Here is a 24,809-nt window from a genome sequence, read left to right as displayed (position 1 = left end):
CAACTACAAGGTAGGCTAAAATAATTACAATAGTAATAATGTTTACTTAAAAAAAGTTTTAAAAAAATCAGTACGGTGTTTGTTGGGTTTACCACTTTATAACATTGCTGTACCGTACCTCCAGATTACATGCTTATTGAGCTTCTTTCATTAAGGTATTTAGTATCAATCCACATTGTTTTCATTCCAACAGCGTTATGCCAACAATTGCATGATGTTTTTCTTTGCATGTTTCATTTGTCCAGAACGGTTGTTGAAAAAACTTCACCAATGTATTACTGTGAGTGAAGACTTACTGTAGGCCTACTGTGTGACTGTTAATTACTGTCAGACCCAGGGGCGTAATTTGTGGGGGGGATGGGGGGGATATAACCCCCCCAATATTTAAATCTATGCATTACAACCCCCCCATTATTTATACCATGATCACAATATCAGGAGGCATACCCAAACTTCAACCCCCCCAATGTTCAAACCAAATCTACGCCCTTGGTCAGACCCCCTGCAACACTCATTCATCTTCACTCAGACAAAACTGGTTCATATCTAATAGAGTTATTAGAGCTTAAACAGCCGTTACTGTGTCAATGCCCTGTTTACACAGTCCTCAACACCAATTATATCTGACTTTCAAAACAAAATCCTTCTGGCTGGTTCGTCATTTTAACTTCCACAATGGTATATTATATTATATTATATTATATTATATTATATTATATTATATTATATTATATTATATTATATTATATTATATTATATTATAATTTATTTTTTGATTGATTGATTGATTGATTGATTGATTTAAAAAACTGAAGAACAAAATTATAAACTAATTTTTTTACAGCAATATCTGGTGGAATGCAGTGGCACCTACTGGACAGAACTCATATTGCAATAAAGCTGAACCCATAGAAAACACAAATCGTTATTTTAAAAAAGGAGATTTATACCAGACGCAGAAATTGCAAAAATCAAAAGCGATACATCTTTATAAAATCTGAATTCATGATAATGACAGGCAACATTATGATAGGCTAATGTTGTTGTTCTTGATGTTGTTTAAAAATCATCACGTTATGATCTTATTTGTTTTTGCTGTCATTAAAAACTACATTTCCCAAAAGTCAAGAGTCAGGATGTTTTCCACATCGCTTCCGGTTCATCTCAAGGGCAAAATTATCACATGTACAGAAGCGACACAGACTTTAATCCGGTGTCACTGTTATTAGATCTATAATTGTGTAAAATGGAGAGTTTTGGTTCTGATTTCTCTTCGGGCTCATCTTCTGGTAAAATGGACACTGGCACTATAATGGAGCAGGTCAAAGTTCAGATTGCCGTTGCGAACGCGCAAGAGCTGCTGCAGGTTAGTGATTTTAACCCTTAAGATGTTAATTACTGTTTTAAATTATCCCTACATAAATACCCCTACAAAAAATCTCATTGTGCTTCCTAAAATTAATAAGTAACGTTATGTATGTAAGTGACTCGTGTTCGATAGATTTTGTCATTACATGATGGCGCTGAGTAAATGAATCACTCTTACATCACTAACGTTATACCATGGTTGGCTATACTTTGGTGTATCATGTAAATGTCATGGTGGTGATCATTAAGCACAGTTTTATAGCAAAGTACATTAATATTATCTGTTCTCATCACCGTATACACTTACCAAAAGTATACCTTGTAGTAGTATTACCTTGGGATTTTAAACATGTACCACAGTCTTTGTGTGTGTGTGTGTGTGTGTGTGTGTGTGTGTGTGTGTGTGTGTAAGGCTTTGTCTCTGTACTATGGTAAACCTGTATATTTGAGTATGTACCATGTTACTACCATGATAATCTTTGAAGTACCATGAAATACCATGGTATATGAGTATGGTTCCCTTTCAGAAAGTACTGTGGTACAGTGATGCATGTTATTTACATGGTATGCCAAAGGATTTCTAACATTAACATCTGTGCCATTACTGTACAATACTGTACAATTGTAAATAAGAAGTTTTATAAGAAAATACTATTTCAGTGTTTCTACTTTAAAATGACTTTTTAATTCATTGTGTTGCTTGCTGTTTCTGTGTAACTATTTGTCAAATTTTCTAGCAATTAATTGTTTCAAAGTCCTTTTAAGTATATGATACTGCCACAGTACCTTTTTTATAAGGGTCATCAAGGTATCCAGTTACAAAAAGTACCAAAATGTACTATAGTACTAGCATACTAGAATTATTTAGTGCATTCCTAATGCCATTTGTTGTTCATTGCAGAGAATGACTGATAAATGCTTCAAGAAATGCATTGGCAAACCAGGAAGTACATTGGACAACTCTGAACATGTATGAGCAGGACATCCTATACCGTGGCGCTGTCCATGTTTCTTTAAGGAAATAACATTTAGACCCATGCATAACCTTTTCGTTTTTTTCCAGAAATGCATTGCCATGTGCATGGACCGCTACATGGATGCATGGAACACGGTCTCCCGCGCATATAATTCCAGATTACAGAGGGAAAGGGCACGTATTTGATGTGCAGATGGCACCCGGTACTACCTCGGTATCACCTGAGTCCTCCGATCGAGATGCCTGGTCTCCAAATGCACGATGAGTAATGCAATGCACTTGGCATGCTTACCACGCAACAACAACTGATAGATACTGAAGGGACCAGGTGGCTGGATTTAGACTCTACATGGACATTTTTCGTCATGTTTTGTTTTCAAACCATGTTAAAATGATAATACAAGTCATAAAATAGCTATTTAATAATTTTCAAATTAAAGGATTGATATTTGTAGTAGCAGTTCTCTTTTTCAAAGTAATGAGCAGAATTGGGATAACAAGAGGACAGGTCAGGATTTTGGTATCCAGTTCCTGCTTCTTGCAGGTCTCAGTATGTTTAAAAACAATGCTAAAAATCGGACACCTCCCCTTATGCTGTTATCCATTCATCAAGCAGCCATTCAAAATGCAATGTGCCATCTGTCTGCCTTTTGTCATTAAGTGTATCCTACTCCATTCCCTGAGGGAACAGCTCACTTTAACACCACTGTTCCACAAACCTAGCTCTTCTCCCAGAGGGGAAGAATTCAGGGCCGTCTTTGTTGCAATAATTGTCACTTCTTCACCAGGATCGGCCGAATAGTGCTTCTAACTTACCTCTGAAGAACAAACTGCAATTGTTGATACTGGAGTGTCATTTGTCTCATTGTCTGTTAAGTACAGTAGTAGGGTTGTTTAGACACTCATAAACTACAAACCCTTGTAAAAGCAGTTCCCTTTGTGTAAAAGTGTATCAAAGTTCCCAATTTCCTTAGCTTCATTGAGTTTTGTAAAGGCTTGGACAGAGATGCAAACTCCACCAAGACATGTCCAGACAGATGTTGTGCTGTTTTTATGGAATGCAAATAAATACCATCAAGTTAGTCCATTTTTATTGATGTTTTTGTTTTATTGATGAAATAACAGGTTAACAGATATAGCACCATTCGTACAAATTAGGCCTGAAACACACTAATCAAGTAAATGAACTTACATTTTGCTTTCTCAGCATTGCCTCAAGCTGCGTTATAGCATGAATTTTCACAAACTCTTATTCTACAGCCTGGTCAAGAACTGTCATGGCGGAGCAACAGTTTGAAATTAATCTTGTTTAATGGCACAGACTTTTGTACTGAAGTTTGGTTCTGTCTTAATAACACAAGAATACACTTATGTTCAAAGGGACCATGTGGTTGCAAAATATGTGGTTAAAAATTTCCAACTTTACAGGAATATAAATTCTGCTGGTGAAATGAGAAGGGGGATCCCTTTATTTCTTGAAATTAGAATTTATCAAGAACTTAAGGCAAGCAAATGTCGCCATATTTTATTATCTTCCATCTGAAGTGAAAACCACTTCTCATTGATCATTATTTGTACATATTTTTAAGCCATATTGGTTATGCTTAGGTCCACACGGGATCTGCAACCTGCTGAATTGGAGCATTTTTTCCCTTCAAAATCAGGGCAGAATTGCATAAAAATCTGCAGATTTCATGGAGACCTTATGGTTTTTTTCCTAAACTGCAAAAAGCATTTCAAGGGCTAATGCATCGTACACCAGAATGCAATGTTAATAAATACCACAAATAAATATTTTGACAGTAGAGTGAACATGTTGGTAAAGTCATCCATTTGAGTTTCATGCATCTTCAGTTGAGAGACACATCTGCACATCACTTGCGAGACAGATGGTGGACGACATTTCTGGATCATATTTTTAAAAAGGGAGGTATATAGATATCCACTCTCTGACAGACGTGACCTGCATGTAAACTCCCGGGAAGCCAATTCGACCACAGCCATGACCCCAGCTGGTCACCCCGGCCAGGAACCAACGGCCCTGGGGTTCCCGGCACACCAGAGGGCCTCCTGAGTCTCCCTGCAGAAGAAGAGAAGACCACTGCGTTCATTCGTGTTTTTATGGAAGGTATGACATTTAAAGAAGTCTGCTGAAAACTCAAGGATATGGTTGAATTACATTGGGCTGTGTCACGTAATCAGCTTAAGAGGCACGGTGGATGTTTTAAGGTAAAAAAAAAAGGCTTAGAGCATTAAGTATCATCAGGTAAGTGCAGAAGTGCTTCAGAAGAATTCTTTCAGATTTATCCTACTCCTGTGCAACTGCTGATTTTTTTTTCTCAGACAAAAGTATTCAGAAACCCTTATATTCTCACAAACTCACCAAACATGTGTCCCTGTTCCCCTCCATAGAGCCAGCACACATCATGTTGTCGGTAAGTCCACCACCATAAGCTCGCTGGCAGTCCCACTGATCAAAGACACTAACCTGTGCTTTTTGCAGCAAATTGGTTATCATACCTATGTGGGATAAACAGACCATACATCATAATGGATCCTATTAATCAAATACAGTCCACAAATATGTGCATATCTTTATGGAATCAAGCTTTAATGTAGATGAAGTCTAGAAGACCTTTTTTATGTCGTTTTCACATTTGGTACGTTTGATCCTAATTCAGTTGTCTCTCCATGCCCATGCAAGGAATGGTCCACACTCATAGGCTGATAATTTACGCAAAATATTCATAATAACATTTAATTTTCGCATTGCATTTACATTAATCACTAAATGTATTACAGTTCAAGTGAGTCAAATCACAGACCCCTTCCTAAACAGACGGAAAACGTGCTCCTTGGTATACACTTGAGTTCGAAAGACAGCCGAGTTTTCATATAACTAAGTTCAATCGAACCTGGGTCCACACCAGAACATCTAGTGTGAAAACGATATCAAAAACTACTTGTCTAGGTTTTAGGTTTTATCTTGTCACCTGTTGGTATCCCAAACTCACCATTCTCCTTCACAGCGCCCCATCCAATGATGTAGCATTCCACAGTTTTGATGAAGCTATGCCAGGGAGAAGGTAAACACACAGTCTGGATGGTGTAGGACTTGGGGGCGGGAATGGAGAGTTCCACCAAGGCCACATCAAAGTCCATGGTGCTGCTATTGAAAGCAGGATGAGAGATGATCCTTTGCACTGGAATAACCAGAGCACCCACTCCAGACCAAATGACTGACCCAAGACTTACTGTCCAACTAGCAGTGTTCAGCTCACTATTGACGAAAACACAAAATAAACACTAAATCTTTTCCTGTTCCTGTCCTCTTTAAGAATAGACCATGTTGGGAAGTCGCCAGTCAGTGATACACTACCCTCTGAAGCAGTGAGCAGCAGTCAGGAGCCATTTGCAGTGGATGAGCGTAGCTCCACAGCGGTGAGTGCGTTGGTACTGCAGACTGCCCACCCATGGCCATTCACCTCTCCGGGCAGAGACGCCACCGATAATCCTCCCTTGTCCCACGGCTGGACGATTCCCACAGTCTACAAAGTAAACAGGTGAGCCTTATATTCTTGTTCCTCAGACTAATTTAATGGACCAAATGAAGACAAGGCTGTAAGTGATGCATGTATGGTCTGTTCAATAAGTTGTACAGTTGTGCACCTTGGTGTCTATTAGTCAAGGCAACATTGAAAATATGCTTTTCTTCCAGTGGACAAATGACTTGGATGTGAAAATTGGCGACAGAGCAAACTATTGAACGGACCCGTACATTTACCATTCACGACTACCCTTGTTTCTTTTGTGTAAAGTTAAATATGGCACCTACCCAGAATAAGGTCTACAATAGCTAGTTAACCACACTTCATTAATGTGGGTGCAAACCAAAGTGATTGTTGTTAAGCAGGGGTGTCCAATCCTAGAATCAACCCTGGATGCGCCTTCCTGCAGAGCTCAGTTTCAACCCTGCTCTAACACACCTCTTTGTAATTATTATGTGTTTTTGAAAATATTAACAATCTGGTTCCTATGTTTTTGATTAGGTTTGGAGCCAAATTGTCCAGGAAGGTAGACCTCCAGGAAAAGGATTGGGCACCCCTGTTGTAGAGATCGAGATTATTAGAGATTATTTACCACAGTTTTTCTCATCAATCTCATTGGGGCAGTCAACGACTCTGTCACATTCTGGGTTTATCTTGCTGATGCACTTGTCTCCGCCACAGTTATAATTACCACTGCAGTTCCCAGAAGCTGGATTATATTCATTACTGGCGAGCTCAGAGGATTTGTTCATAGCTTTAACAAGGTGAACTGCAGTGGTTGTGACACTAGGGTCAGTGGGGGCGACTTGGACTGTTGGTGCAATTTTGGTGTAGCCCAGAATCCAGTTTTGGAGTTTGGTGACGCGAGAATAGACCCCAGGCTTGTTGATCTGTGCGCATCCCACTCCCCAGCTCACCACGCCCGCTAGGAAAAAACGCCCAGGGGCCACCTCACATACCAGAGGGCCCCCAGAGTCTCCCTGAGGGCCAAAAACCACATTTAAAACATTCAATTGTGAAAACACTTTTTAGGGCATCAGGTATTATTGCTATAACCCTTACCTGACAAGAGTCCACCTTCCCTTGAAGAAAACCAGCACACATCATATTTTGGGTGAGTGCACCTCTGTATACAGATGTCTTGTTGCAGACTTTCGAGTCAATGATCTGCACGATTGCCTTTTGTAATGTAGAAGGCACCTCACCTACTTGGTAAAAGAGGTGTAGTATTAAAAGGGTTCGTCTCGAGTAGTCACAATTTTGACAAAAAGGCTGGTCTTCATGGAAGCTTATTATGATCGAGAACCACCAACTTAAGCAGGAAAGGAGCACCTGATTGACATTTAAAGTGACCAACCACAGTTTGTTTTGAGTTTGGTGCAGTTTAGGGGTGAGGTAGTCTCAGCCTCATATGTCAAGCCCACGAACCACTGGCTGAATGTCTGATGAATGTGGCACACTAAACTGGTAACACTTCAGGATTTTCAAAAACATTATCTGGTTTAATTCTACAGGATGTCCAGGAGAATTAAACAGGATGATTCTACAGGATGTGTCGCATTCTTTAATGGTCCGCCTAGAAACAAGGATGCCGTGACGCCAAACCCCCTAATGGAAGAAGATCGCTGTCGTGTTTACAACTGGTACAATGAGTGCTTATCAGGATCAACTAAACTCTGCGAACTGTGATTGGTTGCGCTACATGTCAGTCAAACATCCTCTCGTGTGGTCCTTGTCCAATGAAGCTGCTAGAGTCCAGACCTTCGGCTGTCAGTCTGAAGGTCTGGCTACATGAGACTAGGGGTAAGTTAAACTCATCAAACTCAAGCTAAAGTATATTTTGATGCTTTACACAACATCAAACATACTCACTGGTGTACTGATTAAGAGCTCCCCAACCAGAGACGATGCAGTTCTGCCCAGGACTGAAAATGTGAGAGGATGATGGGATACACACTGGCTGTACATAATGGTTAAACGTCAAGGGCGTTTCCAACTCCAGTACGGTCACATCACTGTCAGTGGTCATGGGATCATAGACCGGAGAGACAACCAGGGACTTGATATTTACTATGGTGGCTTCTCCTTCCTCCCCACTGACTAGATTGGCTCCCACAAGAGCCGTCCAATCTTTTGGGTCGTTTTCTCTTTGGTAAATAAGGAAGACATTTTTAGATATACATTGGTGCCTAATGTGGAACTGATGAAGATCTTACAGAAATGCTTCCTCACGTTTCAAAACAATGAGCGGCACTGACAAGCCAGCGATCGTTGACGATGGAGGCTCCACATGTATGACGACCACGTAGTCTGAGACTGACCTGCCAGGGTAGCTCCCCGTGACGGGCGTTTTCACCACCCACAACACGGTTAGCCATAGCGGGACGTGTTCCACAGGCTATAAGAGAAACAATGGTTAACAATCAAAGAACATAAATTAAGCCTATTCTTTCTGAAGAAAATATGACTGCACAGCTTGCCACCACAATGCTAGGGTTCTGTGATTGTTTTAGTGCTGTTACCATGTTTCTATTCATTTGCAAGGGTATTCAAGGTACTTGCAAGGTGGTTTCTAAGTTGTTCTGGCTGGTTTATAGCTGGCTGCTGATATTCTTGTCCCTAGATATAGCTTTTGTACTTCTTTAATAAAAGTCTATTGATTTTCTCACTAGTATTGTTGTCCGTCAGGCAATAGTTCTAAGAGGAATCATTCATGTCTGTAGGAATATTATTATTAATATTATTACTTAATAGTTTTAATAATTCATTTTAACAATTAATAATAATATTAATAATTTTGTAATATTATTAATAATAATATTTATTATTATTTAAATCACGAACATTAAGTAATCGTGATGTTTGCCTTAACAAGCACAACTTAAAAAAATACATTTTCCTGTCTTAAAAATATTTTGATACTAATATGTCAAATGTAATCAATTATCTTTTACCTTAGGCCAAAATTAGTTCTTAAACTTACAAAAAAGAAACTAACAGTTAAATATAGCGTTAGCATAATAACTCATGATAGCAAGATGGTAACACTTACAGCAAAAGGCTTCATCTGAACCATCAACACAATCGGTTATAAAGTCACATTCTGGATTTGGCTTTGTGATGCATTCGCCACTGTCACAAGTGAACGTGTTCTCAGGACATTTATCTGCATTAAAGACAAAGACATTAGAGCACCCTGAGTTTTCAATGAACCTTTATATGATCAACAATATTATCACATTCTGCTTACTTATGTCATTGCTAATCTCATAGAATGACTTTCCACTTGCCCCTGAAAAAAGAAAGCAAAAAAATGTCAAAATGTCACTATTATTGGCTTAATTTTTTTTATAGGAATCCGGCGTACCAAGAAGGATGATGCTACTGATCTCTCCGTATTCTGGGACAATGATAGGTTTCCCGTTCAACATGGCCTTAAATCCAGTGCGAAGTAAGTCTTGAATGAAGTTTTCTGTGTACCCCTGGACTTGAGAAACCCGGAAGACCAAACGAAAAGTGGTCATCACATTTGAATTGATATTCCTGAAAGATATCACAGACTCTTAATCAAATACCAAAATATATACAGACATAATTCCCAACCTTGTTTTAGAGTTAAAACATGGCATGTAAGCAGTGTACCTACCCATACGCAACTATCTGACAGTCAGTAAAATGATTTGCCACTGCAGAGGCGGTAAATATATTCTTGATCTTTAAAATAGAGAAGATAGCAATGGACATTTGTTAAAACAAATTTTACATCTGCAATCTGGAGATTTCCGTTCAAGTTATTGGTCATACTTTTGCTTTTAGAGTCGAGGTCAGAACTACAGAGAATCCTGATGTTTTATCTAGCAGGTCTGAATCATAACTGAGTCCTTGCAATTCCACTGTCTCCATGAAATAATGTTCCTCTTGTATTAAGTAGGCTAAACAGGAAAAACAAGGTTGGTATAAGTGTCCAAAAATATCATAATATGTTGATTCTGTGGACAAATAAAAGATAAATCGTTAACCTGTCATAAAACCCACAGCAGCTCCAATGATGAGAAGAATTAGTATTGCGGCTAATGTTATACATTTGGAAGCAGAGAGGTAAGCTGGCCGTGAATCACCCTCGGGCCACTTATCCAAGTCTTTCTTCTCCATTTCAGTCTATACAAAAACCTGCAACACAACCTGGACATTCAAACTGTAAAACACAAGAACACAAGGAGGTAAGAAATAAAGACAGATGACCAGGTAAAAACAGGATTGGGTTTTTATGATATCAAAAGTATTAGCATCTCCCTTGGGTACCGAGAGTGAAAATCATCTCGTGGGATGACAAAGTATTATTTCACCGGCCATAGAATGAGACAATACTAGGAGTGGTTCAGAGAAGCCAAAACAAACCTCTGTCGATTCTTAGATGTTATATCGCAGAAATATGAAGCCTGATGTTCCAGAGAGTATGGATAAAGTTACTTTTCACTTCAGGCTTGTAAATGCAACAACAACTCTCTGATTAAATCTATGCACATAAAAAATATATAAACAAACAATACAAAGTGCAAAACTATTTTTTACAGGCTTTCCAAATACAATGCAAAGGTATCACATAAAATTGCAGTTATGGGCACACAGTTTGGCTCAACAAAGCAATATATTCCAATGAAAACTCACATATAATAAATAAATGTTATGTCTGGTCACAACAACGCATTACAAACAAGCATACTAAAAACAGTATAGTAAAGTGGTAAAAACAGTGGTAGTATACTGACTATATTTATGCCAATAAAAACTTACATTGCTAAATAATGATGGTTTATGCATTCACAAATACAATGCAACATATCAAATGTGAAATGGCTATAATACTGTAAAATAATGCAAGAAAATATTATTTTCGTTTTAAAAAATCAAAAATAAATTCAAACTGTTCAAATACTCTGAGGAGCTAGAAACAAATGCATTAAAACTGTGGGTGTAATAACTACTGGCACAATTCTAGGAAGAATTGAATAGAATGGTTTCTCACCGTTTCAGACAGCATTTGGTCACTGACGCATCTGATCTTTACATTTACAAACTTCAAACATTGACGTCCGAATAAACCGCACAACAACTTTTGAGACTGTATAGAATGCAGCGCTGTTTTGCGCTAGAGGTCTACATGTGGGCGTGGCTTTACACAGGTGAGGGCGGGGGAGGTCTTTGATTGGCCGGTGCTACAACATATATATACTTTTTTTTAAAAATCCTCTATTATTTCTCACAATACCAACTTAAGACATTTAAGGGATTTAAAGAAACAATAGACTGTTGTTCCTGGGAGGGGTTAAAAAATAACCTCAATCCAAAACAAAACCAGAAGCTTAAACTGCAAATAGTTTCAAATTTCTTAAAAGCCCACCCAGTGACAAATGCTGCAAATTAGCTAAAAGCGTATAGAGAGAGCAAGTGCTGTGCAGTAATGTTATTTTGTATTTTCCCTGCCCAAAAAATAAAAAAAATTACAAATATTTTTTTTAATATATTTTATGATGTATCTATATATTTTCTCATATATGTATTTTTGTAGCTTCTCATTTTTTAGATTTATATATGTTCATTTTATTTATGTATTGAATGTGATATATTTTTAATTTATTTAATATATATTTACATTTTTTTCCCCCCACATAGGTTTATTCTACTGTGCAAAATGAAATGCAACTTTGCTTACTAGACCACCTCTCCTCAGACTTCTACTGACCTGGAATAGTATTAAGAGTTGGCCCGTCTTCAGACAGCAGCTCCTCTTACAGACCCCTCTAAAGTTAACCAACAATTAACAGACCCTGAACCACTATAACTGTGTTACCCAATAAAGCCCAGACTTGGGTGCCAGTTCGCACTGATAAAATCTGGAAAGTCCTGCTGTTCAAAAGAGCACCAGCAAGGCAAGACACACAGCCTTTCATTCATAACTGCAAGAAAACCACCATCACAAATGAAGCGACCAACAAAACTCGATTAGCCTCACACGTATTGCGTTAAATATCAGAGTGAAAACTATACTGTAACTAGTGACTATATTGATGTACATACGGTTTCCCACCTAAAGTAAATCTAGAAAGGTTACAGGCAGGTCTTTGTGGCTGTGCTAAGAAGCATGAATAGCTCATCTCAATCTGATAGCCATTAAAAGGTTGGAAAAACCCTCGTTTCCTTGCAAGATTTTAGGAACTTGCATGATCACCTGTATGTGAAAGTAGTTCTGCTGTTATACCTATTAACAAAGTGTATGCATTAATTTAACAAAAGTAGGGGAGGAAAAAATCACACAAATAGGGAAGGGTCCATGACTGAGTCTTTAATCTAAGGATTTAGTTTTGTAAATGTAAAACAGAGTAGAGGACACCACAAAAGTAAACAAGAATGTTTTCTCAAGGCGTCTTGAAACTCAAGGCCTTCAAAATATTATACAAATGATGTTCCGTGAAAGCTTGCTGACAATGTCCAACTGTTTGTGTGTGTGTGTACAAAAGCTTTCTGGTAGGTAAAGCTGTGGGATCCACCCTTTGAGGTACAGGCATAGTCTTTGTTTTTGCTTGAATTAGAAATGGTTAAATCCCAGATGTTTATTATGGTCCAAATGAACGTCAGTAGCAAAACAACACTAAAAGAACCAGGGCAGTATTACGCACCTATTTTCATGAACAGAAAACATGCCTTATAATTCAAAACCATTATTAACAAACAAAACATGAGTTTCATAAACAGAAACAAAACCAACCACAACACATTTATCCTGAGTCTAAATACAAAATGTTACATTTTTCATGATTTCAGACCTAACAAAAACTATCCTTTTTTTTTACCAGGCATCTACAAAATGCAAGAAAAAAAAGGCTGAATATTATCCATCCTGCTGTTGAATGAAAGGGTTTGGAATGGCCTCCATCCCGTCCTGTGGACAGATAAGCACGACGGACGTCCCTCGACAAACCACCAGACCGAGCTGTCTGGTGTCTTCGGTCAGCTTGTACTGATCATCCGGATCTGTTCAGAATCATCAGGATGTGATTAGGAATAATAAACAATGATCCTAAATAAAAAGCTTTTTAAAAAAAGAGAATAAAATGCTCAGGTAAAGAAAGGGTTTTCAATCTTTTAGGTTACCATCAAATATGGGCCAAATCCGATTTTTTTTTGCTCATACGTGACAGATCTGTTTTTCTCCAGATCTTTTCAATTCTGATTTGGGACACTAAATCCAATACAGGTCGGATGTTTTGCAATGCGACCTCAGTCTGAACATTCATATTGGAATTCATGTGACTTTTACGTCACTCTAGAGCAACATTAGTCACAATTCAGCTCTCATGGGAGTCATTTAAAAGATTTTACATACCTGCCATTATCAAGACAGTTGTGAAAGGTAGTCAGTAAAGGACAGTGATGTGTCAGAGATCACAAGTCATACAGTAACAGCTCTATATCGAATCGTCGTCTTTGTTTTTTTATATTGTCTGTGCATAAATTTGCTGGTTTCTGAAACAGACCACACTATAAGTAAATGCATAAATATGTGCCTTGAAAATATATAGCTGTATTTTAAGCTTCAGAATACAACTATATATTTTCATGTACAGTAGTTAACATTTGTCATTTACGAACTTTGATCAACACTTTTTATCCACTTCAAATGTTAAAGCTGCAGTCCGTAGTTTTACCTTTTTGTCGCAATCTCTGTTCGAAATCTGCAATTGCAGTTATTCGCGGAATTATCAACTTTACGTGGGTTGTGCCTCGGCACGGCACAGCGCGGATGAATCCAATGTTTTGAGCAGAATGTGCGGCTGTCAGTCGCCGCGCCAGTGTGGATACTGTCATTCAGAATCACAGATTATACTTTTTGAAAGTATGACCAACATAAGAATTTTCACCTGAAAATGTGATCTGAACAAGTAACAAACATCCACTTTTGTTCTGACCAACTAAGGGGAAAAAAGCATTGCAGCAAATCTTGCTGATTATATCTAACGATCGCTTTTCATATCACGTCAAACCGTGCAAATTATACTTTGTTCTCAAATTGTTAATGTTAACAACATCAGCAATGCGTGACTATATTTAATGTGTATTAGGGCTACCTGTAGTTTCCATTTCTATGCAGTCTAATGTGTGTTGTAATATCAAGAAATTAATGTTTCTTAGAAATGGTACTCTTCGAAATACAAATGCACGTATCTGTAATCAGATGCATATTTATTGCATTATTCAATATTCCGATGCACGAAAAAAATAAAGCCGCCTCTCCATCCGTTTTGAACCCCTTCACTTTCAAGAGCCCTTCCGATATTTATCCTTGTTTTCGCATGGGCCCGGTTGTAGTCTCTTTTTTTCTGTAGCCACTCCGAAGTATGAACGAAGTCTTTTGCATTTTACAACGGGTGAATCTCCAGTTGTCACTAGTGATTGTCGTTTGAACATTTCTGGATCCGCCATCAAATTAATAAGTTTAATTATATCAAGTGCTGTGAGAAAAGTAGGGCTGGGGCGGTATGGATTTTTTCTAACCGCGGTTCAAAAGCAAGATATTCCCGCGTTATTGCGGTAAACCGCTTTAAATACCAACCCGTCGATTATATAAAAAGTGAACAGCATGAGTAAGATAGGATCATAAGATGGGTCAGACATGATTTTGACCACTTTATTAAGTTTTGTTTTGTAGAAAGCCTTTCTTTAAATTGAATTTCGTTTTGTATAAATTGTATCTTAATTTTAATCACTGTTTCATTTACAAATTGCCTGGAATTAATAAATAAGAAGCAAATATAGCAGACATATAATCAGGAGGATGTGGAAGCGCCGGTGCAATCTCTTGGAGCTCGTCTCATAAATGAATCGAAACTCGGCGTATAAGCTAGGCCTACTTGATAAAATTTCGATATCTCTAAATGATAAAATTTTAAGTTAAAGGAGTAGTAGCCTATAAGGTCAGGTTTGCAGATGTGCGTTACAGACTAGGGATGCTAACCGATGACCGTTTGACCGATGGTTGACCGTCTCAACGTTAACCGATCAATGTTGTCGGTAGTCGGTTAAAAAAAAAGTGATCTCTAAATTAGGCTATTATAGACAGTGGACTAAACGCTACTACAGTTAGCCATCTTATTCGAAGATATTTTTGTGTGAAGTGAACAAATCCCTCACACTCAATTTTTCATAACTCGGCTGTTTGTACTTAATAAACCAATAAAAACATTTGGCGCGAGGTCACAGCGTTTGGGTTCGCACGCTCACACGGTTTGCGAAAAGTAAAGGCTATAGGCTAAAACACTGGAGGTTAGAGCCAGGGCAGACGACAGGATGAAGCGTGCAAAGAAACGTAACGTTAGTGTGTGGGACCATTTCACCAAAAAGAATGACACAGTAAGTTGCAACTTGTGTGATACAGTGCTTAAATACAGTAGTAATACTGTAGAAATACATTACATCTACATTTCAGTGGTAACAGATAAGGTGATGATGATCATCATCTTTCTTTATTATTGTTAGCACTAACGTTACCTCAAACTAATCGGAGTCTGTTCGAAGCTGTCATTTTCTTAAATGAGCCGCTGCAATGTTTCAAATGAGCTTCTAACGCTAGACTAACGCCTTTATTTTCAACGCGATCACCTTGTACCCAAACCATTTCGAAACTAAGGAGCCATTTGTCCTCCGATTACATACAAGCTCCTCGGCCCCGCGTTTGCGGGACTCATGTTTCGCGCTGTAGGGGATTTTAAAAAAGTTACGTGAGTGGAAGCGCGGCGCCGGGGCAGTGTGTGTGTGTGTGTGTGTGTGAGCGGGAGGCAGAGAGAGATGCGACAGAGTTGCGAAATTACAGGCGCGGCTCGAAATGGCTGTTATTTCAAATAGCGTGGCATATTTTTTTAAACTAATCGGTTAACCGGTTTCAACCGGCTAATGAGGCTCGGTGGTCGGTCAAGAAAATGTTTAGTTTTCGCCATCCCTATTACAGACTATTTATTTACTTATTTTTATCCCTGTGCGCCGATCGGAGACGGAGTTCACTGCCGATATTCTGGGGATACAACATAGCCAATAGGCTATACTAGGGACTTTAGCCTTTAAATATCTTTGCTGCATTGGATCAGTCTCCTTTCTAGAACAGCCAAGAGTTTTCTAGCCTCGCGGCAGCAGCGCCTCGCATTGCTCAGACCTTAAAACAGTCAGCGCCGCGGATGCGGTTTTGAAAATTGATCAAAAAACGTTGGTGCGGATGGATGGCAGACAGATGATGAGTTTTGTGATGCGGTTGCGGATGAAATAATAATAGCCCATCCGCGCATCTCTAATACAAATGTAATGTTATTATGTGTCATGGAACATTGTGCTCCCCACCTTGCGAAAGATCGGATTTGCGCTATCATTTGATGATAAGTTTTGTTTAGAAAACCTTGAATCCATTTAAGACACAATATCATTACACATAATCCATGTCATTAGAATCAATGAATCCATGTCATTAGACCCAACGTACACACATGTGCAGGCCAATGCTTTTTTTTGCGGTGATGACGGTGACGAGCTCAGACCCGCGGTTGGAGTCACGTGACCACGGTATTGCGGTAACCGTCTCAGCCCTAGAGAAAAGGTTATAAATCTCCACCTCCAACATCCTCACACACAATATAGCCTACTAGTAATATACACCTTCTTTATGTGTACAGATGTGACGTAATGATGCAAAGACATGCTCGAATTTCCCACGGAAATCCACCCGTACCACTGGAATTAAAAACATCATTACAAGCTTACCGTTTTGAAATCAGGAAATCAGATAGTTGACCACAGGCTGGTTATTTACTTGCTCAAATTTATTTTTGATAATTTTTAACCCCAAAAATGTACGGACTGCAGCTTTAACTACTGCATTATGACCCAATTTATACTATGAAAAATAGTTTGCAAAATATTATAGGGAAAATATTTAGCTTCTATGCTTTTATTATGTTACATTATTTATTTAAGTTATTTTTTAAATATTTTTTTAAATATATAAATAAATATATTTTTTAAATTTTTTACACAGATCCCAGTTTGAAAACCCATGAAAAAGAGGACGAAATAAATGAGATTTTACCTCGCATGTATTCAATGGTGCCATCCAACACAAGATTCAACAACGGGTCGAAGCCTTTTAAGACACCACTTGCTGAAAATTGGAAACAATGAATGTTAAATTCAATGAAATTGAGTTAAGCATAATATATGAATTAGTTAAACCCCTATTTTATCTTATGAAGCAACTGTCTCACCTTCACGACCTCCTTGGAACTTTACTCTTATATGTTTGTCGATGTATTTCGACAAATCAAAAATACTCTCCTTCTTTTTCTTATCTTTATCCTGAAAATCAAAACCACATATTATATAACAGGCCTGTGTGTAATATTTATCAGACCCAGTGTCTTATTATGTAGCTTAGCTCCTCAATAATACACAACACATCAAATTTACAATAACCAGCAGGCTCTAGTTACTACATTTCGAACTTTCAGAGTTCACAAGACATGTATGTGCTTACGTGTTTATTTATAAAACCCGTGCGACCATACAAGCGTTTATATAGTTAACGGTGTGGAAACGTTCGGGCTACTCACCGCCATGTTCAAAACTCCTCTACGCCCCGCCCACTCGGCGTTGACGTTTGACGCCTGCTTCTCGTCCAATCACAACACGCGCTGGTGAAGTCCAACAGAAAAGATTTTTAATTTTATCAGCCTTAAACACCCACAAATATAGATCAAACACAACTTCAATTGTATATATTTGTCTTTTACGATTGTTAAAAAATAAATATGTTGAAATTCGATAATACGCGTGATTAGGTTGAGGCGCTCAGCACATCCGGTGAGAAACGGACAAACGCGGGAGCGAAGCGCGAAAAAACAAATGACTCGTTCAACAACTTAAAAACACGAAAAAAACTGCTATTTTTTTATGATTATTACCGCTTTTTGTATGATTACATGAACTCAAAATGATGGAACTACTTTTTAACAAGAGATTACAGGTGCAGGTGAAGAATAGAGAGACCGATGAGAGGTAATAGTGATTGTGTATGTGTATATTTGAACATAATAAGACCTAAAAGTGTTTGGGTTTTTTATCTTTAACTGTCATGTATGTTACAGTAAATTGTTTTTGGAGACTATTAATGGTCTAAATGTGTTTATATATTATGCTGTTTTACATTACAGACGTTCAGTCATTCGCATCAGCATTGAACTGCAGCTATTATCAAATCCTGTCCATAGAAAGGTAATAAATTAGCATTATTACATTATTACTTATGAATGTAAAGCATTTGTCTTATGTCTTTCTGTTTGTTTTATCAACAGGATTTGATTGTACGGCTGACGGATGATACTGATCTTTACTTTTTATACAATCTTGTGATATCAGAGGAAGATTTTCAGAGGTATAGTGATCTGATCTGCTCCCTTTTTAAAACAATGATCCATATTTATTGTCAGCACAGTAATATCTAACTCAATGTGAGATTTTCAGTGTAATAATCATTATTTGGTTTCCTTCACAGCTTAAAAGTACAACAAGGGCTTTTAATAGATTTCACATCATTCCCACAGAAATTCATAGACTTACTTGAGCAGTGCATCTCTGAACAGGACAGAGAAAACCCACGGTGAGAGATTATCTAAATATCATCTCTCATAAATCTTTTCTTAATGTGTATTGGTTGTAAGAACTGTTTCTTTTCAGGTTCCTGTTGCAGCTCACGTCAGCTTCATCAGCGTTCGACCACGGTCCTTCAAACCTTAATATTGTGGAGACAAACGCTTTTAAACACCTCACACATCTCTCTCTGAAACTGCTCCCGGGATCTGATACAGATATTAAGAAGTATCTGGCCACATGTCTGTCTACTGTAAAGGTACAACTCATCATCATGGACTTTGACTATGTCTATATCCTGCTCGCTTGGATGAATGCATCTTTAATATATCTGTTTTCAGGAGGAAAAGCAGCAGTTGGAACAGAAGTTGAGAAAGACCGAGGAAGATCTGACAAGACAGCTAAATTATGCACAGCAAGTCAGTCAAATTCACGAGGATTTCTCTAAAGTTAATTAATATATGTATTATTTACAGTATAACCACCAAATTGTTATAAATTGAGCAAAACCTCACAGGCTTGGTACTCACAGGTCAGTATCACCAAATAAATTAATATTAATAATATATTCATTTTTAAAAATGAGTTGTACAACTACAAGTAGCCTATATCAAACCTTACCCGGATACAGTACAATCATGTTAAGCGGCGTGTACTATATAAAATCTCCACTGCTTGATTGTTATATTGGCAAAAAAACGTAAACCGTTATCGCCCAGTTTGATTGTAATATTTCATCAAAAAACATAAGCTGTATTGTCGCCCAACTTGATTGTTATTTTTTGTCAAGAAATATATACTATATTATCGCCTATTTTGTAAAACATGTAAACTATATCATCACCTATTTTGTCACAAAGCGTAAAATATATTATCGCCCAGCTTTATTTGTTATATTGAGTCAAAAAACGTAGAATATCATGTATCTTTTCCATCAAAAAACGTAGCCTATTTTTTTGCCTATATCGTCAAAAAAATTATTTATCACCCAGCTTGATTGTTATATTGCATCAAAAAACATAAACTATATAAACTTGTTTTGTCAAAAAAACATACACTGTAATATCTCATATTTTGTCAAGAAACATAAACTGTATTATTGCCAAGCTTGAAAAGGGCAAAAATATAAACTGTATTATCACCCAGCTAGATTGTTATATTTCGTCAAAAAATGTAAACTATTTTATCACCTTTTTTGTCAAAAAACATAAACTGTTATCGCCCAGTAAGTTTTTTTTGATGAAAAGGGCAAAAATATAAACTATAGTATTGCCCAGCTTGATTGTAATATTTAATCAAAAAAAAGTCAACTATATTATTGCCCAGCATTATATTAAAATTTGGATGTATAGTGTATCCTACTTTACCTGCATATATACAGTATTCACGTAAAACAGTACATATAACAAATCTCAAATGCTTGACTTTTATTTTGAAGCAAAATGTAACAATATTATCGCCCAACTCTAATCTGCTAAAGCCATGAAGATCATCAATATGATTTTCTGTATAGCTGCTATATATACATGTGTATATATAGTATTAGTATTAATTATATTATAATAATGTACTAACCATTTTGATTTTATAGTAATTATATTGATTAATTTAATTATTTATTACGTAATTATGATTTTTCCTCCAGACCCTGTCTGAGAAAAGTCGAGAGTTGGACAAACTCCGGTCTGAATGGACGTCCCAAACGACGTCTCTGTCCAGCAGACACATGCAGGATCTCGCAGCTGAGCGGGAAAATGCTCTGGAGGTGATCTGACATGGGCATTTCACTGCTCAATGCACTGGAGATTTTCTTGATATGGGGGAAAACATTTCCATCAGAAAGCTAAAAACTAATATATTTATTTCAAATTTTATCTCTTCAGAGCAGAGACTGATGTTATTTTTCAATTGTGTTATTAGACACAAGCGCGTCTGCAGCAGCAGAACGAACAGCTGCGACAGGAACTTGAGTCGTCTCATCACAGAAGCACCCAGCAGCTCCAAACCAAAGTCTCTGAGCTGGAATTGGCCAACAGGGAGCTCACCGACAAGAAATACAAGAGCGACTCCAGCATTCGAGACCTCAAAGCCAAACTGGCCAGCCTGGAAGAGGTGCGATATTTATCTAGAAGGATATGGTCTGACAATCACAAGAAAATCTGATGGTTTAACTATGTGTTGTTGGTCCAGGAGTGTCAGAGGTCAAAGCAGCAGGTTCTGTCGCTGAGGAGGGAGAACAGCAGCCTCGACACCGAATGCCACGAGAGAGAGCGTCTGGTCAACCAGCTGCAGACACGAGTGGCTGTCGTAGAGCAGGAGATTAAAGATAAAGACCAGCTCGTGATGCGGACCAGAGAGGTGCTGGAAGCCACACAGCAGCAGAAGGTCAGCACATTTCTGCTGAGATGAAATCTGACATGGGCGGATCCTTGTATTCATTCATTTTTATATTGATTTTTTGCTAGAACTCTGTTGAAGGAAGTGCAGAAAGCATGCAACTTCAGATCGGCAAGTTGGAGACCACTGTGAAATCCCTGTCGGAGGAGCTCATCAAGGTTTGCGTCTGAATTTAACTGAATTACTCATACCAGGGTTTCTGCCGGTGCTATAAAAAAAGTCTTACACAAAATTTCTACCTTAAAAAGGTCTTAAATCAGAGCTGAAAGTCTTAAATTCATAGCCATGACATGAAATGTTGCATGCATTGCAAAAAAAAAAAAAAGAGAGAATATCTTGCTAGTATTTTTGGCCCATTTTCAAATGCTAATATTTAAACAACTTTAAATCAAGATACACGTACTTGAGATGCAAATGTAAAATAAAGTCTTGAAAAACTGGAAAAAATAAAGTGAGTTTGTTTAAAAGAACAAATATCATGAGTTATCAAAACTGAATCTTTCTGAGCCAATTTCCAGTTATTTGTTCTCACTTCATTTTGATCAATTTCACAGAAAACAAGACTTCATTTTTTGTCATTTAGTATCTCTAGTAAATGCATCTGGATTTAAGGATCTTTACATAAAACAAGACAGAAATACTGAGGAAGAACATCTTTTTTGCAATGCGATCAGGAGATTCAGTAAAAGATAGTGCCATATTCAGAGCTATTCGAGCTACTTTTTTGTAAAATGAATTGAAAAGTAATGAATATCTCTTAGAAGTTGAATTTTCAAACCCTAAAGTGTTGCTAAAATACAACTCCTTGTGTTTCTCATTTAGAGAACATGTTGACGTATTGTTCCATTCAATTTATTACTTACATTTTCTTTATTTGGTCTTAAAAAGGTCTCAAATGTACCTTCATCAAACCTGCAGAAACCCTGTATACAGTCGGATTAATCCTGAATTCCCACTGCAGGCGAACGGCATCATCAAGAAGCTTCAGGGGGATCTGAAGGCTCTAGTGGGGAAGATCAAGGTGAAGAACACAGTGACCGTGTCTCAAGAAAAGATCCTGCAGGAAACTACGGAGAAACTGCAACGGGAGCAGCGAGAACTGCAGGACGCCCAACAACGGCTCCGACAGAAAGAGGACGAGGTACCGTATCAACCCCACATGTGCTGCCAACACACATTCCAGAACAGTTCTTTTTACCAACAGTCTTTGTTGTTTTTAGGCGGCAAGATTAAAGGAGCAATTGGAAGCTACAATTCAGAAACTGGACGAGAGCAGGGAAGTGTTAAAAACCAATGAGAATGGTTAGTACAAAAAATAAATAAATTTATATATATATATATATATATATATATATAGAGAGAGAGAGATGCCTCTCTATGTATATGTATTTAAATGTATGTATTTTAAATTGATTTATCTATTTTATTAAGTATAAAAATATGTGTATTATAGTTTTATTTAATTTTATTCTGTTACCTTTTTAATAGAAATATATATTATTTTAATGGAATAAAATCTATTATATACTGTATAATTTTCGTTGTATTTTTCTGCTTTTCGTATCCCTATGCATTCGTGTAGTTATAACTTGGCTGAACAAGCAGCTGAATGAGAACCAGCTCTGTCGGAAGCAGGAAACTCTGGGAATGTTCGAGACGCCCGCCGCAGGGCTGAGATCAGGAAGTGTCTCTCACAATATGGTAATCACACATCACTGAAGATGTAGCATAAATTCCACCAAACAGGTTTTTTTTTGTCTGCTTGATGTAGCTGGATATCATACAGTAACCATCAGTTTGATCGTTTGCATGTCAGATTGGACTTTTCTTTGAAATGATGTAGCCGTTCTTCTCTTCTCTAGCTTGATAGCAAAGGTTTCCCCTCGTCTTTGGGACAGGGTTTCCCCATCACCTCTACGATAAACTCCAAATATCCTCTTCCTCTTTCCTGTGTGAGCTCAGGAACCCGCTCTGTCCTGACACTGCACAATCAGACGTCTGGACCAAAGGCAGGCCTCGTCTCCTCTTCTCTCTCATACCATCTTTTCCTTCATGCATCTCCTGTTTTTCTGTGGTTTGCTTGTCTTTATTGTAGTCTCTGTTCACACTTATATCCAATATATTATTTATTTATTTTTGCATCTGTTTCTTGTAGTCAAATAATGGTTTATCTGCATGGGTTGCTACAATAATGTTAGCAAGTAGCATATTTATTATAGCAACAGCAGATGGAAAACTGCCATTTGAAAAAAGAGTACAATGTTTAATTCATGTAGCTTGACAGAAAAATGAAAAATGACAGAAAAACCTATTGATGCATAATTGGGCAAATATTTTAGCGTTCCAAATTTTTATAACGTTTATTTTCTCCAATTACATATTTTATCATGCTTTTTTTTATTTATATTTTTAAACAATTTTATAACATTTATTAGAAAAAAAATATATATATATGTATATATGTGTATATATATAAATGTTATTATTTTCTAAATGGCATAAAATACATAATACAAGTATTTTTATAATAAAATTGGTAAAAAGAAATAGAATAATCAACAATATTACAAAATATAATAATTTTTAAAATAAAATATTACATTTTTATACAGATTGTATTCTTTTTTTCAGTGGCCTTTGTTTTCAGCGGCAGTCGCTACCTATAAATGTCTGAGAAAACCATGTTGAATTCTTTTTCAAATAAAAAATGTCCTAAACTAAATTTTAGGTCCAGTTTAACCCTATGAGTGGCAAACCTTCAGCAGCAGAAGTGAGTCCCTCTACACTCGCTCAGCCTTCCAATAAAGAGAAGTGAGTTCCTCTTTAATTCATTTACTTCCTGATCTCTAATATAGCCTTGTGTCTGAACTGTATCTCTGATCTGAACAGCGGAGAACCTGTAGGTCTGGACTCCAAGTACTTTGAGAGACGAGACGACAGCATTCCTCTCCGCGGTCTTCTACCCAGCATGCATCTAAATAGAGGCAAGTGACAACCATTTTATCCAGTTATTCCTAATTGCTATACTTGTAAGGAGATTTAATACATTACATTTTATATTTAATATAAATGCCTTCTACCTGCAGACGTCCCTAAGCCTTTGAACACGGCTGGAGCAAAAGCGGCACCGGCCGCAGCTTCTGCGTATTTCCCAGTATGATGAACAGCACGTTTATATGGACCTCTATTCATCACTACAGTTACTGTGAACGCCACTACTAAGATGCTAAGGCATTGCAAAGTATCCATGCAGATGATGGTCTTGTTTGTTTCAAATATTTTCAATAATTTATTAAAACAGATTTATTTTTAAACCAATTTCTCAATCTGTTTACAAAGAGATTCCTTGAATGATAACCCTAAACATGGGACCAATTTGTCAAACTATAATGGTGCTGTTTTTGGTCCTATAAGTCTATGGTGCCTAAAAAACTCTTTTCAGTGTCTTAAACTTGTTTGTGCCATACAAGAACGGTCTCTTTAAAAATGAACTCACCTTTTGCCAGTCAGAGAGCTGTCGTTTTGTATTCTCAAATAGTCCCATTCATTCAATTGGCTTTTTTGGTATAAAGATTTAAAGTACTTGATTGGTTGATGACAAACTGACTGTGGTTTGCTGTGTAAAGCTGTATATATATTATGGTGTGTACATTTATATTATTGTATTTATGGTTTAATATAGTGAAGTTTGTTATCTGTTTATCATGGATTGCAGTTTGGCTGCTTGTTCATCAGTAGCGAAATTTTAGGACAAGTGAATAAATTCTAATATGCAGTTTGAAAAATTGTTTGTCTTTTTACTATGGAAGTGAAATATAAAAACAGACAACGATCGC

At 37.3% G+C, this 24,809-nt stretch overlaps 4 protein-coding genes across 8 annotated transcripts; 2 read left to right on the top strand and 2 right to left on the bottom strand.

The window, feature by feature from the left end:
• The first annotated feature begins 1,138 nt into the window (after positions 1–1,138).
• timm13 (translocase of inner mitochondrial membrane 13 homolog (yeast)) lies at positions 1,139–3,426 on the top strand. The gene is made up of 3 exons (XM_077226079.1): positions 1,139–1,366; positions 2,270–2,338; positions 2,432–3,426. Exons 1-3 carry the CDS (start codon positions 1,247–1,249, stop codon positions 2,528–2,530), a joined length of 288 nt encoding a protein of 95 aa, XP_077082194.1. The 5' UTR covers positions 1,139–1,246; the 3' UTR covers positions 2,531–3,426.
• A 5-nt stretch (positions 3,427–3,431) lies between these two features.
• On the bottom strand, positions 3,432–11,073 carry tmprss9 (transmembrane serine protease 9). Of its 4 annotated transcripts, none has more exons than XM_077226078.1 (16): positions 10,919–11,073; positions 10,291–10,408; positions 9,912–10,087; positions 9,697–9,824; positions 9,539–9,606; positions 9,260–9,435; positions 9,143–9,184; positions 8,945–9,058; positions 8,125–8,290; positions 7,765–8,039; positions 6,955–7,097; positions 6,485–6,872; positions 5,724–5,892; positions 5,359–5,624; positions 4,728–4,864; positions 3,432–4,424 (listed from the first exon to the last, which is right to left on the bottom strand). In XM_077226078.1, exons 3-16 carry the CDS (start codon positions 10,042–10,044, stop codon positions 4,263–4,265), a joined length of 2,367 nt encoding a protein of 788 aa, XP_077082193.1. In that variant the 5' UTR covers positions 10,045–10,087; positions 10,291–10,408; positions 10,919–11,073; the 3' UTR covers positions 3,432–4,262. The 4 variants fall into 4 exon arrangements, with proteins under 4 accessions (XP_077082193.1, XP_077082191.1, XP_077082192.1 ...); XM_077226076.1 differs by having other exon boundaries at positions 6,955–7,100; positions 10,919–11,018; XM_077226077.1 differs by lacking the exon at positions 10,291–10,408 and having other exon boundaries at positions 10,919–11,053.
• A 1,142-nt stretch (positions 11,074–12,215) lies between these two features.
• On the bottom strand, positions 12,216–17,624 carry lsm7 (LSM7 homolog, U6 small nuclear RNA and mRNA degradation associated). Its single transcript, XM_077226074.1, has 4 exons — positions 17,541–17,624; positions 17,196–17,286; positions 17,021–17,092; positions 12,216–12,924 (listed from the first exon to the last, which is right to left on the bottom strand). Exons 1-4 carry the CDS (start codon positions 17,544–17,546, stop codon positions 12,782–12,784), a joined length of 312 nt encoding a protein of 103 aa, XP_077082189.1. The 5' UTR covers positions 17,547–17,624; the 3' UTR covers positions 12,216–12,781.
• A 25-nt stretch (positions 17,625–17,649) lies between these two features.
• On the top strand, positions 17,650–24,758 carry sass6 (SAS-6 centriolar assembly protein). Of its 2 annotated transcripts, XM_077226071.1 has the most exons (17): positions 17,650–17,985; positions 18,141–18,201; positions 18,282–18,361; positions 18,482–18,586; positions 18,664–18,835; positions 18,918–18,995; positions 20,222–20,341; positions 20,497–20,688; positions 20,767–20,961; positions 21,042–21,131; positions 21,935–22,114; positions 22,194–22,275; positions 22,556–22,674; positions 22,836–22,982; positions 23,702–23,784; positions 23,863–23,957; positions 24,060–24,758. In XM_077226071.1, the coding sequence occupies exons 1-17, from the start codon at positions 17,921–17,923 to the stop codon at positions 24,131–24,133; spliced, it is 1,938 nt and encodes a 645-aa protein (XP_077082186.1). In that variant the 5' UTR covers positions 17,650–17,920; the 3' UTR covers positions 24,134–24,758. The 2 variants fall into 2 exon arrangements, with proteins under 2 accessions (XP_077082186.1, XP_077082187.1); XM_077226072.1 differs by lacking the exon at positions 22,836–22,982.
• The last annotated feature ends 51 nt before the right edge of the window (positions 24,759–24,809 follow it).

This window comes from Siphateles boraxobius, unplaced genomic scaffold (assembly GCF_051911475.1).
Source record: "Siphateles boraxobius isolate OS27281-9 unplaced genomic scaffold, OSU_SipBor_1 13, whole genome shotgun sequence".
NCBI classification, from domain to species: Eukaryota; Metazoa; Chordata; class Actinopteri; order Cypriniformes; family Leuciscidae; genus Siphateles; species Siphateles boraxobius.
Note: the sequence above shows the minus strand (reverse complement) of the source record. Positions and strands in the feature narration are given on the sequence as shown.

Bases quoted from the DNA above. Each gene is read 5' to 3' on its own strand.
- tmprss9 (XM_077226075.1), bottom strand. From the start codon at position 10,044: ATGGAGAAGAAAGACTTGGATAAGTGGCCCGAGGGTGATTCACGGCCA. The intron at 9,607-9,696 runs GTATGACCAATA...TCTATTTTAAAG, and splicing joins CCTCGACTCTAAAAGCAAAA to ATCAAGAATATATTTACCGC. The intron at 9,059-9,142 runs GTAAGCAGAATG...TCTTTAATGCAG, and splicing joins TGAGATTAGCAATGACATAA to ATAAATGTCCTGAGAACACG.
- sass6 (XM_077226071.1), top strand. From the start codon at position 17,921: ATGATGGAACTACTTTTTAACAAGAGATTACAGGTGCAGGTGAAGAAT. The intron at 18,836-18,917 runs GTACAACTCATC...ATCTGTTTTCAG, and splicing joins CATGTCTGTCTACTGTAAAG to GAGGAAAAGCAGCAGTTGGA. The intron at 20,689-20,766 runs GTGCGATATTTA...TTGTTGGTCCAG, and splicing joins AACTGGCCAGCCTGGAAGAG to GAGTGTCAGAGGTCAAAGCA.
- timm13 (XM_077226079.1), top strand. From the start codon at position 1,247: ATGGAGAGTTTTGGTTCTGATTTCTCTTCGGGCTCATCTTCTGGTAAA. The intron at 1,367-2,269 runs GTTAGTGATTTT...TGTTCATTGCAG, and splicing joins ACGCGCAAGAGCTGCTGCAG to AGAATGACTGATAAATGCTT. The intron at 2,339-2,431 runs GTATGAGCAGGA...GTTTTTTTCCAG, and splicing joins CATTGGACAACTCTGAACAT to AAATGCATTGCCATGTGCAT.
- lsm7 (XM_077226074.1), bottom strand. The intron at 17,093-17,195 runs GTGAGACAGTTG...TCCAATTTTCAG, and splicing joins GTTCCAAGGAGGTCGTGAAG to CAAGTGGTGTCTTAAAAGGC. The intron at 12,925-17,020 runs GTAAAATCTCAT...GATTCTGAACAG, and splicing joins CACCATTGAATACATGCGAG to ATCCGGATGATCAGTACAAG.